This window comes from Protopterus annectens, chromosome 6.part0 (assembly GCF_019279795.1).
Source record: "Protopterus annectens isolate FY-2018-M chromosome 6.part0, PAN1.0, whole genome shotgun sequence".
NCBI lineage: Eukaryota > Metazoa > Chordata > Ceratodontiformes > Protopteridae > Protopterus > Protopterus annectens.
The window spans coordinates 508,748,024-508,765,489 of NC_056737.1; the positions used below are offsets into that span (position 1 = coordinate 508,748,024).

At 39.9% G+C, this 17,466-nt stretch overlaps 1 protein-coding gene across 3 annotated transcripts in view; it reads right to left on the reverse strand.

The window, feature by feature from the left end:
- TRAPPC6B (trafficking protein particle complex subunit 6B) overlaps positions 1-17,466 on the reverse strand; it is a 627,408-nt gene that overhangs the window by 478,693 nt on the left and 131,249 nt on the right. Inside the window, exon 5 of one of the 3 annotated variants that reach the window (XM_044074225.1) lies at positions 8,732-8,735. The exons of the other annotated variants lie outside the window; for them this stretch is intronic. Coding sequence (XP_043930160.1) covers positions 8,732-8,735 — 4 coding nt within the window. The remainder of the gene's footprint in view (positions 1-8,731; positions 8,736-17,466) is intronic. 3 annotated transcript variants of the gene reach the window in all.

Genomic DNA, 17,466 nt, shown 5'->3' on the forward strand with positions numbered 1-17,466 from the left:
TTCAATAAAGGTGTTAAAAAATGAGCAGAAGACCACAAAAAGGATGTACACATAGGAAGATCCATCAGATAATTCCTCCTACAGTCATAATCGTAAAAAAAATACAGTACAGCTAGCAGATCATATCCAATCTTCACCATAAATAAAACAGAACCATAAAAGCACTACTTAAGAGCACAAAACATTTGAAAATATATGTATTAAAATGAGGAACTGTATTATATAGATTTCTATTGTATAAAATAGAGACACATATAGAAGCTTCCTCTAAATTGTTACAGATTTTACTCTATTTGACAGATGAATTTTTTTTTTGCTGGAAAAAAATGATCTCATATTTAAAACTATTCTACTTAAGAGTTTTCACAAGTGGCCAGCAACTTTTCCTCAAGTCCATTGTTTTAGCTGAGTAGTCATCAAATCTGATTGAATTCTGTTTGCATTTCAAAGGGGCTTTCTTCCAATCAGTTTTGAGTACTAGTTCTTTATAAATACATGATAAAAATTTTACAACTATAGATCTCGGTGGAGCAGAAGGTAAAGTAGGAATAGGTTTACCTATGACTCTGTGGGCTCTTTCAATACCATATGAAACACCCTCCTGTAGGCTCTTTCAATACTATATGAAACAACCTCCTGTAGATTTAATATTTTTGGGATCCAAGTATTTAAGAATGAAATTTAATCCTCACCTTCAGTTTTTTTTTCTGGAAGACCAACAATCCTTATATTACACCTTTTTTTTCTATTTTCCAAGTCATCTATTTTGTTTTCTAAAAAATCCATTTCAGATTTTTCTTTTTTTGGCCTTCCATCTATGTCATTCAGGGCATTCTCCATGTCAGACATTTTAGTTTGTTGTTGTTATAATAGTTCTTTAAAAACATCAGTTTAAGACAGTTCTTTGAGATTTTCTAAATTCATCTGGAAGCCATCCATTTTCAAGGATAATTCTTGAAGAGTACAAGTCACTAGTTGTATATCTTTCTTCACAGAAATGTCAGCATGAGAATGCTTAGAATTGCTCATCTTCATTCAGTAGTTCAATCTCAGACTATAATTGACAGGAAAACTTTTATATACTTCCACAAAAATTGATATTTGTATAATCAACACTATTCTCAGTAAGACTGTAGTATTTTTTAAAAATAAAATAGTTATTTTCCTGTATTTATGTCTTATTCTCCAGAGCTCCAAAAAGTTGTCTTCAAGTAGCCATCTTGGCTTCACCCCATCAAGATTATTATATGTTAATAACCTGCATATTTCTCAAGTATCAGATGTTCTGATAACAGGCACTTCTATATTTACCTTGATTCAGAATTACTGAAAATTTGACAATGAATGAAGATAACACTCCAGTTTAAAGGAAATTATTTTTAAAGACCAAAACTGCAGGATCTAAAGCTCTCAATATATTAAAATATATTTATTTTGCTTAAAGATTTTTTTTTTGCCATTTATTTCACAAATGTGCCAAACCACTGACCACATATTTTAACAGGAGAGCTACTGACATCACCACCACTGCCTTATAAAGACATCTGCTACAGCTGCAATTGGCATTCTCACCTAAAGTGGCATTTCAATTTAAGATTTACTAGTTTTGTTTTGCTGCAATAACTCAATGGATTAAAAAAAACAGAGTACAAATAAAAATGATTTAATTTCATCTTTTATTATAGAAAGGGGCAGGGGCAGGTACCAGTGGGTCTTCATACATTTAATGAAAAGATTTACCTGAGGCTTCTTTGAAACAAGACTGGATCAGATGGCCTGAGGCCATCACTACCATCTATAGCTTCTAAAATCTATCCTTGCATGAAGTATTACCTGTAGCTGGGAATACCATATGCACCTGCTGCCACACATTCTGACAGTCGTCGTAAATTAGGAAGAAACTGTAATAGTCAGAAGGTGACATATCACATTCCCTGCCACTGCTACCACTTAAGACTTACAGAAGTTATATAAAGCTTGACCTCACTAATCAGCCAAGCTGTCAGAGATGAATTAAGCATTGCAAAAAAAAAATGCTGAATTGGTATACTGCAATTTTTTTGATCTTGAATAATTCCCTTCTAGTATGTTTTAGCGGTCACTAAAATGCATCATTTTATTTTAAATTTTCAGATTTTTTTTCATGGTTGGGAGGTCTGCCCTCTGGGGTCCCAACAAGGACAGTGTTTTTTTTTCCATTTTCTAACTACATAATAACCCTGTCAGACAGAAAAACATCAAATATTAACAATATCAGTGTCAACAACTCAGCAGGTGGTACACTTACTTGCTTTTGATGTCAGGGAGAGCAGAAGCCCAGGTGTTCAAACCCCACACCCAGCCACCTGAATTCATGTTTCAGTAACGACAAACACTGTAATGTAGTACAAAGGACTGTTGCACAATTCCAGGGTTCCATCATTTGGATAAAATATTAAACTGAGGTCCCATCTGCCAGAGTTGGTGGTAGCTCAGGTGAATGCAAAAAAATTCTAGAGCACTTCATGAAAAGAATAGGCAAACCTCTCTGTTACTCTGGCTAAATTACTCTATTCCTTTTTTAAGCAAAAAACATCTTTATTGAATTACCACTTATCACATAGGTAATCCTACATTTATACAAATTAAAACAAACCATGTTAACATATTTGCAGTTGCAAGCACTATACAGCACATCTAATATCCTACACAGTCATTGTCAAGCAAAAATTACATAGGTCATTGAACTCCTGCCTTCCCTTAAACCTCATTCCTCCTCCAAAACATTATTCTGCATGTACTGTTCCCATAATTCCCATGTTTCTATGTAATTTGCTCCTATGTTTTCCAAAAATCCCACTTATAGTTCTTTTATCTCTGTGAATATATACATGTCTTCAAATGTAGTTGGTTTATTTTTTTTATTTCCATTTTCTAGTAACTGGTTATTTGGCAGCCACCAGAATTAACTCAGCAATGCCTTCCTATGTCTAGGCAATTCATATTCTGTACCACAGCTCAAAAAAAATTTTTCCTTAGTTACACCAACTTACTCACCCAGTATTTCTAACATAATAGTCTGCTGGGAATGTTTAGAGTCTGCCAACTCTTTATACTCCCAAAAAATATGTTCCCAATATTACCGCTTTCTCCCCATCACACCTGCAACACTTGCAATCTACCTGAGGAAAAAGTATTTGGAGTTTGCTTGAGGTATAAAAATACCTCTGCCAACACTTCCAAGCAAAAAGCCTAATTCTTCTAAAATTTTGTTGCATATTTGGGAGTCATACATATATCCTCCTACTGTTTCTTTGTGAGTTGCTTATCCAGTCTGCCTTCCCAATTCTAACCTCTTCTGATCGATTCCTATATTTATCAAATATTATTTTATATGCCCTGCTAAACATCTCCTTTTTTAACAGCAGCTTCTGTTCTAGATTCTGCTAAAAACTCTACTAGTGCTAGTCTTTCACTTAGGATCCCTCTATTCCTTTCTCTTTGCCTATACTTTGATATCAATAACTGATAGGGAAGGCAGTCTCTAGCCTGCAGTCCAAATGTATTCTTGGTCTCTTTCCATTCTATTACAATTCCCTCTCTAATTATTTGTTCCCAAGACCTTGGTTCCTTTGCCAGTTTTCCCCAGTGAATTTCAGCCCTTCCTGTCTATTCTCTGAACACCTTGCTGCACTCATCCTTATCAGGAGAATTGCCTTTCTCCATTCCAATGTTGGCCTAGTTCTTGGAATATTTTCTGCTACTTTCTGAATATAATATCTTGTATGGCTACTGTCATTTTCCTTAAAGGATCTGAATACAAAATCCCAGCCTCTCCTTATTTCTTGAGCTCCTCCTCCCTCCCCATTTCATCATCATCCCCTTTAAACTTTGAATTACAGCTTTCCGCTTGTGCAATGTACAGGACTTAACTGTGTAGCTCTGAAATATTCCTTCAAACCAGGTAATCCCAAACAATCTTGTTCTATCAACTTATCCCACTTGACTATTGCCATCTTCCGCTCACAGATACAATCCTTCAACTCTTTATTAATTGCTATCCACTACCTCTCCTCTGGCTGATAAAAATATGCCTGACCTTGTATAAAACTAAAGGGACTAAAAACATTTTCACTTCTTTTATCTCGCTATCCATATCCATAAAACAGAGCTTCAAGTTTCTCATTTTTTGTATTATATTTTGTTTAGTCTCTTCCCATATATCTAGCTGCCATAACAAAATCCTTTTAACCCATACTCCACAGTAGTTCATTTTATCATATCCCCATGTATATGGGTATTGCTGAACTATTTCATGTGTGGCTACAAAGTTTACAGCCATTGCCTTTATTGTATCTTATTCTTCATTAATTTTGTATCCTGAAGACTTGAAAATGTCTCAGAATGTTCCACAACACTGAAATGTCCTTTTCTAGTTTTATCTGGTACAAAATAATATCATTTGCAAATAAAGCCAACTTTTTAAGTACCATACCAATTGTATACTTGAATTTCTGAGTCACTTATTTACTTTGCTAATCAATCATTCTAAATATAACACAAATAATGCCCCGGCTGGTTCCTCTGTTCAAACAGAACTTATCAGAGAGGAACACCCCACTTTAATTTTTGCCTCCGATCCCTCATATATTCTCCTAATTAACCTTATTATTCTGTCAGGGAATGTAAATGCTTCCATTGCCATACTCAAAGTCCCAGCTTACTCTATAGAATGCTTTCTCTGCATCAAGACCCACCACCAACAATTGCATTTTCTTACATTCTGCTTCATTGTTCTATTAGTGTTAAATGTTTGCCTCCCCTCCACAAAACCACACTAATCCATATCAATCAATTTTGGAATCACACCTTTGTAATCATGGTCTAGAATCAAAATGGGCCTATATGAAGCTGGATTTGATGAGTCTTTACCACCCTTGGCTATTACAGTGACCACAGCGTACAGCCACCTGCTTTCTTCCAGGATGTTGGTGCTTCTCACTTTAAAATGCTGTTAAACAAAATCTTCCAGATCTTTATGACTTTCTTCCCTCCTAGCTTCCAAACTTCCACAGGAATACCATTTATTCATGGAGACTTTCCTGTAGATTTAATTACACATCACCATTTTATCTCATCTCCTCCTATCCTGTTAGTAATTGAGCCTCATGTACCTTTGGCCTTGGCATATTTAATTCTTCCATAAACATTTACAGCTGTAATACTACAAGTCTACAATTATCTTTGTTTTCATCTTCTATCACTATTGAAGCTAGTCTAGCAATTAATGTAAGTGCTCCCTTTTCCTTTGTCCCAGATATTCTGCTGAACAGCCATCTTGAAATCCTTTCTTTATCAAATTCATGTTCACATCCTTCCAAATGAATCTCCTGTGGCATACCTATTTGCACTCTGCATTTTTTAATATAGTGCACTGCTCTTTCTTTTTTGTATATACCTGCGACACCACTCATGTTCAAAGATAATAGAGAATGTGCTATCATTATAATAAGTGGTTATTACTTCCACCTGTTACGTAGAACAGCTTTTTGTAAATGTCCACCTTCAGCTTTTGTTTTACATGCATACACTAATGTTTGGCAGGTGATCTTTTTACAGTTGTTTCTTCACATATTCAGTTGAACATATGGCACATTTTGCAAAACTTTTTGTTTTAATCAAAACCCTCAAACAATAAAACAAACACACCCACACAACACTCCCATAGCCTATTAACTTGATACAAACACATACAAACTATGTACATCTTCAAATAATGAAGCTTAACCCTCCTAATAGGAACAACTGTCCAAGACTAACAGCTACATTCTGAGGCTTTTATTGACCTATAATTAAGGTGATCTATGCCAAGATGTACTGTACAGCCTGTGCTTCTACTTACACTAAATGCTGTTTTTCTCTCATCTTTATTCACTTCCCAGATGTACAAAGCAACTTGAATGCTTCCAGAAAACTTTACCTTTTAGCCATTGAAAGAAAAATTATTCCGTTTTTACTGCCTTGTGAGCTTGTCTCCACAGAAACAGGAAAATCTGATGCACAGTTTCCTTCGGCTACAAGCTTCTCATGTTTGCACGGTTAACACTTATTTGCTACAGAAAAACTTTTCATTACATTCAGTGTTCTTCTATTTACTTGCTTCCATTTAAAACTTGTTGCTAGATCAAGCCAAGGACCTTAATCTAACCATTCCCCTAAGCAAAAGCAGGATAAAGCGTATAGCCTATTACCTTAAATATGCTTTTGTCCTGGCTTTCGTCTCTTTTTAGACTGCAGTGTCTACATTTCTTAAAACTAAACAAGAATGAAGGAAAAAAGGGGACCTGTTTGCCTTAGTACCCCTATAACTCACAAAAATAACTAAAAATGCTTTGCTATATAACTTGCAGTACATGTCAAGTTTTATAAAAATGTTAAGAACAAAAAAATGTTTTACATACAATTACCTCTTTTCTTCCTATTCCCCCCTCCTTAAAATTCCTCTAAACATTAATGTCAAGAAGAAGGCCATATGTTTTGGAGTTCCAGTTCCAGTTCCCTACAAGTTAAACAAAGTAAAAAAGTCCAATATTTCCAGTTTTTTTTTCAGCCATGCTTCACAAATGTGACTGATGCTTTGCAATTCCACAGTTATTCATTAATTTTGGAGTTGCTGGTTTTCTTCCTGTTGATCTCCATCTCCCAACTCTAGTCTCTGGTTAATTTCCAAAGTACTCCTGGTTCTTCTAGTCAACTCATATACTTTTATCTGTCTCTCAAGCATTTTCCTTTGGAACACTGGAAAAGGTTTTACTGACTAAGTCTCTGAGCGTTATTATCAGAAGAATAAAAATCTGGGTCCCCTTCTGTTTGATAGCTAACTTTTGGTTTGACAAACCTTTGTATTTCCTCCTTAACATGTTTGGCATCAAAAAATAACTTTGATCCTCCAGAAAAAAAATAATATCTGAAGACAGATGGATACAGCAGCTTGAATCGCGCACCTACCTGATGACATTCCCTGACTGCTGGAATAAACATACTCTTCTTCTGCCTAGTGTACAGTGAGTAATCGTTTTCCATACACATTCTACTGTCTTCAACTTTTAATACTTTGTCCTTCTACCACAGTTTGGTCAGAATCAATGCTTTCTGCTGGTAGGATTGCATTTTTACTATTACAGGTCTTGGCTGCTTTGTCATGGCCAGGTGGACACATAATGTACCCTTTCAATTAACAACTCCCATTGTAGAATACCAGTCCAGTTCCTTACGTGTGCTTTCTTAAAATTAAAACAGTCTGTTCCTTCCAGTTTCACTAGTGCAGCAGAAAATCTCAGCTTTTCCCAACATTCTCTGTCTAACATTTTTTGGAAGATTTCTTCTTGAGCATTCTCATAGTCAGCCAGCGTTTTCTTCATTTCGACCTCTGATTTCTGCAGTTCTATTAGCTCATCTGATATTTTTGTTTAAAGCTTCTTCCATTTTTTCCAGTCTTTTATTTGAGTTGCTATACTGCTTTAGTGTTTCATTTAGTTTAATCAGCTCAAGCACATTTGACTTATTTTTTTCCCTCTAGATTATGAAAGTCATATCTTGCACCAAAGCTTGAACTTTAACTACTTTTTGCTGAACAGCTGCAGGATTCTTACCAGCCAGTGTTTTCTCCTCACCTTTTGTGGTTGATTTTCTCTCATGTTCTCTAAATTTCTTCTTTGCCAGCATCCAGGCAGTGCCCTTAGTAACCTGTAACTGAAATTTACTCAAAAAGATAAATTCTCTGGCTCCCTTTTCGGAGTTTGAGTTTCTGTTTTCAAACTGGGAGAACTTAAATTAAGCTGTTACTCAGTGTGCAGCCATCTTGGATATCTACCCTATTAAATTTACACACCAGTAGAAAAGACAATGCTCCAAAAAGTACAAGGAAAATAAACATCTTACAGCTCAACTGTAAAGAAACTTCTAAAATAATAAGTCTTCAAGATATGGCCCTTTAAAGATATAACATATACTGCACAACTTTACCTAGGAACTACAGTTTACCCATTCAAGACTTGCCTCTCCTGCTGTAACTCACCAACATAAAATAGTAAAACTATGACCCACTTAAGTATTGTAATTCATAGAGAGATTCTCCACAAAAATCAAACACAGTATGAAGAAGTGTTGTACCTCATGATGCTATCTTAATGTAGAACATGTATAGCTACAGAAAATAAAACTGAAGGAGTTCCGGTATGGAACCCACTTTCTTCGGAGTGCTGATGTCTTGACACATCATTAAATAACTGCACTCTCTCATATCAAAGAGAATTCTTGTAGCAAGAAAGACAGATACCCAAACAATGCAGAAACAACTAATCAGCGAAACAAGTTAAGAACCTGATTCACATGTTCAAACTTTGCAGAACCAGTCCAACAAGGTGCACCTTCTCCTTGGGTCATCTGACATGCAGTAATGTTTTGCTACCTGCAAGATGAAAGAGCACAGCTGTTGTACATACAACCATTATACAAACAAGTCAGGATGGCATCCTACCAACTTTATTAACTTATTTTTGCTGTGTGCTCTTAAGTGTTCCAGTGCTTTTATTCTGCTGTACTTATTACTGCTTGTTGGTAGCCTGCTTAAATTTATCTGTTATTCTAGCATCTAAGTTTTGGTTTTAGCACTTATGCTTCAAGCCAGTTACTTTACACTTAACAAGGTTCTTGTGGTCTACACTCTTCTGGACAAACCCTTATCAAAAACCTCTCTCCATAAGTCCACCCAATCATTCAGAACACTATGTTTGGACAATTCCCATCAGTTTCCCCTGCCATCCTGGTCGACATGGACATACCGAGACAGTGTGGCAACTGCCTCATGTTTACTGACAGCCCTCTTCTCCTACCACATAATTCTTCTACTTCTGAGGAATGCATGTACACCAGTAACCTGCAGTCCATGCATTCTCGTGCCACAGTCAGTACTCCTGACATAGAGGAGATTGCCAGCACAAACACCACACCACGCACAACACACAGCCAAGAACAATACACACACCTATGCAGAGGTCCTCAATAAAAACTTACCTAAACAGCAGAGACCTCCAAAACACACTCACAAACACTCCACATACAACAACAAACACATGACACACAGCAGACAACAAAACAGTGTCTCGCAAACACAGCCCATAAGGCATAACAATAAACCAAACATACTAGTCATTGGTGACTCAATTGTGAGACACACCAATGTCCCCCTCACCAGGCTCAACAAGGAAAAGGTTGCAGTCAGTTGTCTGTCTGGTGCCAGAATAGTACAGTTGTGTACACTTACTATAAATGTAGATGTTCAAGTGTATTTACTGTTGCAGTCATCACCTTTGAGTTATCTGTTTACAGTACCCCTCAGTCGGACGGATTAACAAAGTCTTGGGTCCTGCGTCAGTCGCCGTCCCTTCTTCCATGATGTGAGGTCGTCAGGGGTATAAAACATGCAGCCAACGCCATTACATCAGTTTTTCTTGCCAAAGATGTTAGGTGCCTCTTAATGGGAAGCAATTAAATCTATAAATATACAAAGTTATACATCAAACAAAAAAGCAAATACATCAAAAAGCTTTTGAAGATAGTAAAGGAAAGTAGAGGTACATCCAAAAAAGAAAAAGAAGGGGGCTGGAGGGAGGGTAACCAGGACTGCAAAAGTGAATACACTCGAACAGCTACATTTATGGTACGTGTACACAATTGTACTATGTTCTTCGTGTTTCACTGTTGCCGGCATCACTTTTGGGTAGATTCCCAAAGTTAAGGATGGGAGGAAGAATTTAAATACAATTAGGACCAGCTGAAAGGCCCTGCAAGACTGCAGTGGCAAAGTCAGCTCTGGATTTAGAGAACATTTGCAGATGGTAATGCTTGGTGAAAGTATGTACAGAACTCCAAGTAGCAGCTTCTAGGATGTCCCTGGTAGGGACACCTCTGAAAAAGGCTGTACAGGTAGATGCAGCCCTGGTAGAGTGGGTTTTCCATGGTGTTTGTAGCAAAAAAGAATGCAATAGCCTATCCATTGGGAAATGGTTTGCTTTGAAATAGCCTTCCCCTCTGCCCCTGCTGCAAATGTCACCAGCAGTTGATCAGATTTCCTTTGAGGTTTAGTTCTGTCCAAGTAGAATCTAAGTTGTCTGTGCATGTCTAAGGAGTGCAGAATGTGTTCCCCTTTGTTCTGTGGATTCGGAAAGAAGGTTGGCAAATGTATGGACTGATTAAGGGCCACACTGGATACCACCATGGGCATGAAGGAGGGATTAGTCCTGAGGGACACCCTGTCTGCATGAAAGACGATGAAAGGCTCCACTGCGATGAGGGCCTGTAATTCCGATACACTTTGTGCTGAAGTGATTGCTAAAAGGAAAGCTGTTTTCCAAGAAAGGAATTTTAAGTCCACAGTGGCAGCTGGCTCAAAAGAAGGAAGGATGAGCTTTTCCAATACAAAGTTGAGGTCACAGGCTGGAGTTAGAGCTCTCCTGAGTGGTCGTAGATTTTGGCCCCTCTGAGGAACTGCTTAAGCAGTGGATGAGAGAAGAGGGATGGTTCTGTGTTATATTGAGCTGAGATGGCTGAGGCATGAATTTTGATGAAGGAGAAAGACAGGCCCTTATGAAGCATCTCAGTAAAGTATTGCAAGATCTGAGGTAAATTGGGCACTGTTGTGCTCATCCCTTGAGACTGGTTCCAGGCACAGAATCTTTTCCATTTTTCAGCGTAAGACTTTCTGGTAGAAGGCCTCCTTGCCTCTAAAATATCCATCACTGGTTTACTGAGGGATGGTAAAGCAGAAATTATGTAATTAGCCAGGCAGCTAGATTCAGTGTTTGAAGTTGAGGATGCAGAATTTGGTTCTCCTGTTGAGACAATACAGTAGGAATCTGAGGCAGGTGCCATGGGGCCCACAGTGACACACTGTGCAAGAGGGGACACCAGTGTTGGCATGGCCAGTCTGGTGCAATCAAAATCGACCTTGGTTTGTCTTGTTTAATCTTTAGTAGTACTTTGGAGAGCAGAGGCAGAGGAGGAAAGGCATAAACAGATAGTTTTTTCCAGCTGAAGGACACAGCATCCACTTTCCAAGCTTTTGTGGCGAGTCCTTGTGCAGAATTTGTCCAACTGATTGTTTTGGGGGAGGCAAACAGGTCTATATCTGGGCTCCCCCATTGTCTTGTCAACATGTTGAAAATCCTTGGTTCCAGTTTCCACTTGTGTGGGTCCATGAGGTTTCTGCTTAGTTCGTCTGCCAGTGTATTTAGTTTTCCTGGCAGAAATTGAGCTTGTAATTGTACCTGATAGCTCAAGGCTGTGTTCCACAACGCCATGGCTAGTCTGCAGAGGGGGTAGGAATGTGTACACCCCTGCTTGTTTATGTACCACATAACATTGGTGTTGTCCATCTTTATCATTAATTGTCCTGGAAGAATGTGGTCCTTGAAGGCTGTCAGAGCATTCAGTACAGCTAACATTTCTTTTTGATTGATATGCAGGTGCATTTGACTTTGGTTCCATTTGCCCTGAATGCACTTCCCTGCCAGGTGGGCCCCCCATGCATAGTCTGATGAGTCTGTTGTTAAGGTTTGGTACGGCAGGGGGTAGTGTGAATGGTAGTTCCTTGTTTTGGTGGCAGGCCTCTGCTTACCAAAGGAACTCTAGGCGTAGGCAAGGTATGATAGGAATCATTGCCTCTAGATCCTGTGAATGTTGACACCATAGGCTTTTGAGATACCACTGCAGTTTCCTCATATGCAGCCTTGCATATGGAATTAGAAGAATGCAGGAGGCCATGAACCCCAAAGCTTGCAGTATCTGCCTGGCAGATAGCTGGGTTTTTGTGGCCACTTGTTTGAAGTAGGTTGTCAAATGAATCTGTTTCTCTGGCGTGAGGAAAGCCATCTGGGAAGTTGTATTCAAGCTTGCTACCAGGAATAAAATTTGTTGACAGGGTACTAGTTGTAATTTCTTTTAGTTTATGGTGTACCCCAGACAAGTCAGTACCGTTTGAACAAAGGCCAGATGGTTCAAAAGTATGTCCTGGCTTTCTGCCTGAATTAGACAATCATCCAGATATGGGTATAATTGAATATTTCTTTGCCTGCAGAATGCAATGACTGGAGCTAGGCACTTTGTGAATGCCCTGGACGCAGTAGATAAGCCAAAGGGCAGTGCAGAGAACTGATAGTGCATGAAGCCTGCTTTGAACCTTAGCTATTTTCTGCAAGACTCCCTGATAGGGATGTGCAGGTATGCTTCTTTTAAGTCTAGTATTGCCAACCATGCATCTTTGTCTAGCACAGGAAACAACTGGTGAAGAGTCAGCATCTTGAATTTTGGAATCACCAGAAAGGTATTTAGAGTAGAAAGGTCCAGGATAGGACGCCATGTATTGCCTTTTCTGGGTACCAGGAAAAGGCTTGAATAGAAAGTACAGTTGTCTACACTTACCATAAATGTAGATGTTTGAATGTATTCACTCTTGCAGTCATTACATTTGGGTAATCTGCTGGCAGGCTGCCCTCAGTCGGCCTGAATTCCAAAGTCTTAGGTCCTGCGTTGGTTGCTGTCTCCTCTTCCATGACGTCAGGTGGTCAGGGGTATAAAACATGCAGCCGACGCCATTTTCTTTAGTTTTTCTTGCCCCCGATGTCAGGTGCCCCCAAAAAGGTACAAAAAAAAAATATATATATATATATATATATATATATACATACACACACATGCATCAATATAAAATTTACCTTCATCTACAAGCAAATACACCACATAGGTTGTAGAAGATAGAGAAGGAAAGATAAACTCCAGAATGACAGGGGGATGGCGGGAGGGTAACCTGGACTGCAACAGTGAATACACTCGAACATCTACATTTATGGCAAGTGTACACAACTGTACTATGTTCTTCGTGTTTCACTGTTGCAGTCATTACATTTGGGTAGAATCCCTAAGCTATAGTTGGGAGGCTGGAGCTAAACAGCATTAGGAGCGGCTATAATGCCCTGCAGAACTGCAGTGGCAAAGCCTGCCCTGGATTTAGAGTAGAGGCAAATGATAATGCTTTGTAAAGGTGTGAACAGAACTCCCAAGTAGCAGCCTCTAGAATGTCTTTGGTTGGTACGCCCCTTAGAAAGGCTGCTGAAGTAGCTGCAGCTCTGGTGGAATGAGACTTAATGCTCTTGGACACAGGTTTACCATGGTGTAAGTAGCAGAAACTGATGCAGTGGCTTATCCACTTTGAAACTGCCTGCTTTGAAATTGCCTTGCCTTCTGATCCTGCAGCATATGTCACTAGTAATTGCTCAGTTTTTCTTAGAGCTTTAGTCCTGCTTAAGTAGAATCTTAGCTGTCTGTGTACATCCAAGGAATGCAGAATTCTCTCCCCCTTATTCTGTGGATTTGGATAAAAGGTTAGCAGATGAATTGCTTGGTTAAGAGCCACATTGGAAACCACCTTAGGCATAAAAGTAGGATTTGTCCTCAGAGATACCATGTCTGGGTAAAATATGATAAAAGGCTCTACAGCCATGAGGGCCTGTAGCTCTGAAACTCTTCTTGCTGAAGTAATTGCTAGTAGCAGAGCTGTTTTCCATGAAAGAACTTTATATCAGCGGTAGCAGCTGGTTCAAATGGAGGCAGAGTATGCTTTTCCAAAACATAATTGAGGTCCTATGCAGGCAATGGTGATCTTTTAGGAGTCCTTAAATTTTGGCTCCTCTAAGATGCTGCTTTAGTAAAGGATGAGAAAAGATTGGTGGCTCTGTATTGTAATGAGCCGAAATGGCAGAGGCATGGATTTTAATTGATGAGAAAGATAGGCCTTTGTCAAGCATCTCAGTTAAGTATTGCAATATCTGAGGAATATTTGGTTCTGCTGTATCAGTTCCTTGTGCTTGATTCCAAGCACAGAATCTCTTCCATTTGTCAGCATAAGATTTTCTAGTACTAGGCCTTCTGGCTTCCAAAATGACACCAATCACAACTTTACTGAGAGGTGTTGTTTGTAAGACTACCTGATCAGCCATGCTGCCAGGTTCAGAGTCTGTAGTTGGTTGTGCAGGATCTAATTGTGTTGCTGGGACAGTAGTTGTGGTCTTTGAGGCAAGGTCCATGCTGGGTATTGAGACAAGTTCCTTAGGATTGGGTACCAGTATTGGCGGGGCCAGTCTGGGGCAATTAGTATCATATTTGGTTTCTCTTGTCTGACTTTTAGGAGGACCTTGGGGAGAAGAGGCAGAAGAGGAAAGGTGTAAACTGATAGGTTTTTCCAACTGAAGGATAGGGCGTCCACTTTCCATGCTTGTCTGTGATAAGTCCTTGTGCAGAATCTTTTCAATTGATAATTTTGAGGAGAGGCAAACAGATCTATGTCTGGGCTCCCCCATTTCTCTGCTGTCATGCTGAAGACTTGTGGATTTAGTTTCCACTCGTGAGGATCCATAAGGTTTCTGCTTAAATTGTCTGCCAGAGTGTTTTGTTTTCCTGGCAGGAATTGAGCTTGATGTATTTGGAAGGTCAAAGCTGTGTCCCACAGTGCCATGGCTAATCTGCAAAGGGGATATGAATGTGTGCCCCCTTGCTTGTTTATATACCACATGACTGTGGTGTTGTCAGTCGTTATCAGTAGTTGTCCTGGATGAAGCAAGTCCTTGAAGACTGTTAGGGCATTTTGAACAGCTAGTATCTCTTTCTGGTTGATATGTAGATGCATTTGTTTTGGTGACCATATGCCCTGAATGCATCTTCCTGCCATGTGGGCCCCCCAGGCATAATCTGATGGGTCTGTTGTTATGGTTTGGCTGGCAGGGGGTAGAGTGAATGGCCGTCCCATGTTTTGGTGACATGCCTTTGCCTCCCGCAAAACTCCTGTTGCAGGCAGGGAATGAGAGGAATCATTGTTTCCAGACTGTGAGAATGTTGACTCCATAAACATTTTAGGTACCACTGAAGTTTCCTCATATGCAGTCTTGCATATGGAATCAGTAGGATGCAGGATGCCAGTTTGAAATAAGTAGTCAGTTGCCTTTGCTTGTCTGGCGTGAGGTAAGCCATATGGGCAGTTGTATTCAAGCTTGCACCCAGTAATGTTATCTTTTGAGAGGGTACCAGTTGTGATTTCTTTTCGTTTATTGTGTACCCTAGGCATGTTAGAAGCCTATTTAAAAATGCCAGGTGTCTAAGAAGAGTGTCCTTGTTTTCTGCTTGAATGAGACAGTCGTCCAAGTAAGGATAAATTTGTATACTTCCTTGTCTGCAAAATGCAATTACTGGTGCCAGGCACTTTGTAAAGACCCTGAGTGCAGTAGATAAGCCAAAGGGCAGTGCAGAGAATTGGTAATGCATTAAGCCAGCTTTGAATCTGAGGTATCTGCTGCACGATTGTCTTATTGGGACATGCAGATATGCCTATTTTAGGTCGAAAGTCACCAGCCAAGCATTCTTGCCCAGCAAGGGCATAAGCTGCTGCAAAGTCAGCATTTTGAATTTTGGAATGTCCATGTATGTGTTCAAAATTGATAAATCCAGTATTGGCCACCAGGCCTTGTCCTTTCTGGGTAGCAAGAACAGTCTTCAGTAAAAACCTTGTCCTTTTTCCTGTTCTGGTACTGTCTGAATGGCCCCCATATTCACGAGGGACGTAACCTGTTTCTGTGCCTCTGCCCATTGATTTTTTGGCAGATCTGGCCAACCATTTGCCACAGGCAGAGTATGGAAATGGAATCTGTATCCCTGTGATACGATGTTTAGAACCCACTTGTCCTGGGTTATTAACTGCCAATTTTGAGCAAAAAGTGCTAATTTTCCCCCTATGGGTGCTGCCAAAAGATAAGTGCTTGGTGTAGGCAGAGGGAAGTCATTGGGATTGCTTTCTGTAGGTTTGCGCTTTATCTCCTCCAGATTTAAAGGTGGAAGCGCCCCACTGCTTTGACCTGTATGAATCTTGCACCTGGTATCTGGAACCCTTAGGGCATCTGGATTTGCCCCTTTGAGCTCTGTCTGATGCAGGAAAGAACCATTTTTTTGTAGGCCAGTGTCTACTGAATCTTGGTGGCTGCACTTGTAAGAAGTCTTTAACAGTTTGCATAGACTTAGCTTTGTCTTGCATTCTCTTTAAAACCTCTTCTGCCTTAATACCAAACAGAGAATCATGCTGTAAAGGTGTATCTAGCAATTTAGCTTTAACATGAATAGGCAAATTTTGTTCCTTTAACCAGGCATGCCTCCTAATCACAGATCCAGTAAATGCGGCCCTGCAGGAGGTCTCTAAGGAATCAAAACCACATTACAAAGTATGCTTTCCAACTTGTTCAGCTGCATGCAATAATTCCTGCAACTCTTTATTTTCTGCACATTCTGAAATCAACATCATTTTCTGTTTCAGCAAGCCCATAACAAGTTGTTGGTACTTAAGCATATGAAATTGACAGTTTAAGGCCCTGATTGCCAAGGTTGCAGATGTATAAACCTTTTTTCCCCATCTGTCCAGTGCCCTTGAATCTCTATCAGAGGGGGTAGGATTTGTTGCTGTTGAGGCCTTAACTCCCTTGGGACCCTGTGAAATAGTTTCAGGATCAGCAGCAGGGTTTCTAAATAAAAATGTATGAGAGTCAGGGACCCTGTAATATCTGTCAGGCTTACTGGGAGCCGGAGGTAAGGAGTCAGGGGTCAAGCTTGACTCCGAAAACACATCATCCACAATGTCTAAAACGGGGAATAGCTAAAGGCCTGTGCTGAGAGAGAAGAAGGAAATCCCTGAGTCTCTTTTTTGATTCTAAGAAGTCTTGACTCTCCCAGTGAAAATGCTCCCTCAAAGTATGCAAGGTTTCTCCAAATGAATAATCCTCAGGAGGAGATGCAGATGGAATAGACTCCTCAGCTTCAGAATCCTCATAGGGAGGGTATAGATAATTCCTGATCAGAAGAGGAATCAGAAGAAATAGAAACCTGATCTGAAGGTTCATAATCAGTGTCCTGCCTAGGCCTCTTATCAGGAGGGGGATGGGTACCCCTGATCAAGGTAATAAGGTCTTCAGCCATTTTGATCATCTGTTTTTTAGGCATAGAGGCCTGTGCACATGGCTCATGTGTCGGTTTTTTAGTCTTAGAAGTTGCTTTAGTCGTTAGTTTTGCAGCTGTCGTCGGTTTGATATACAAATGTTGAGGTCTGAATACACCCTCAGAAGCTGGTGCCTGCTCAGCGGCTCCAGACCCATCCGAGGGAGATACATCCGTCGGTCCAATACCTTGAGTATCTTGCGGCATGCCGGACTCCAAATGGGTGTCGGTAGAGGCCTGCGGCTCGAAGGTAGCGGGTATCAGGGGCTGCGAATGGGCCTCACTGAGTACCGGCGACTAGCTTAGGAGAAGCTTCGTCGGTTTTGGATCTCGATTGCCTTTCTCTGTCCTTTTCTTTGGGTTTTTTATGTACTCCGGTAGTCGGATTGCTATCAGACGACA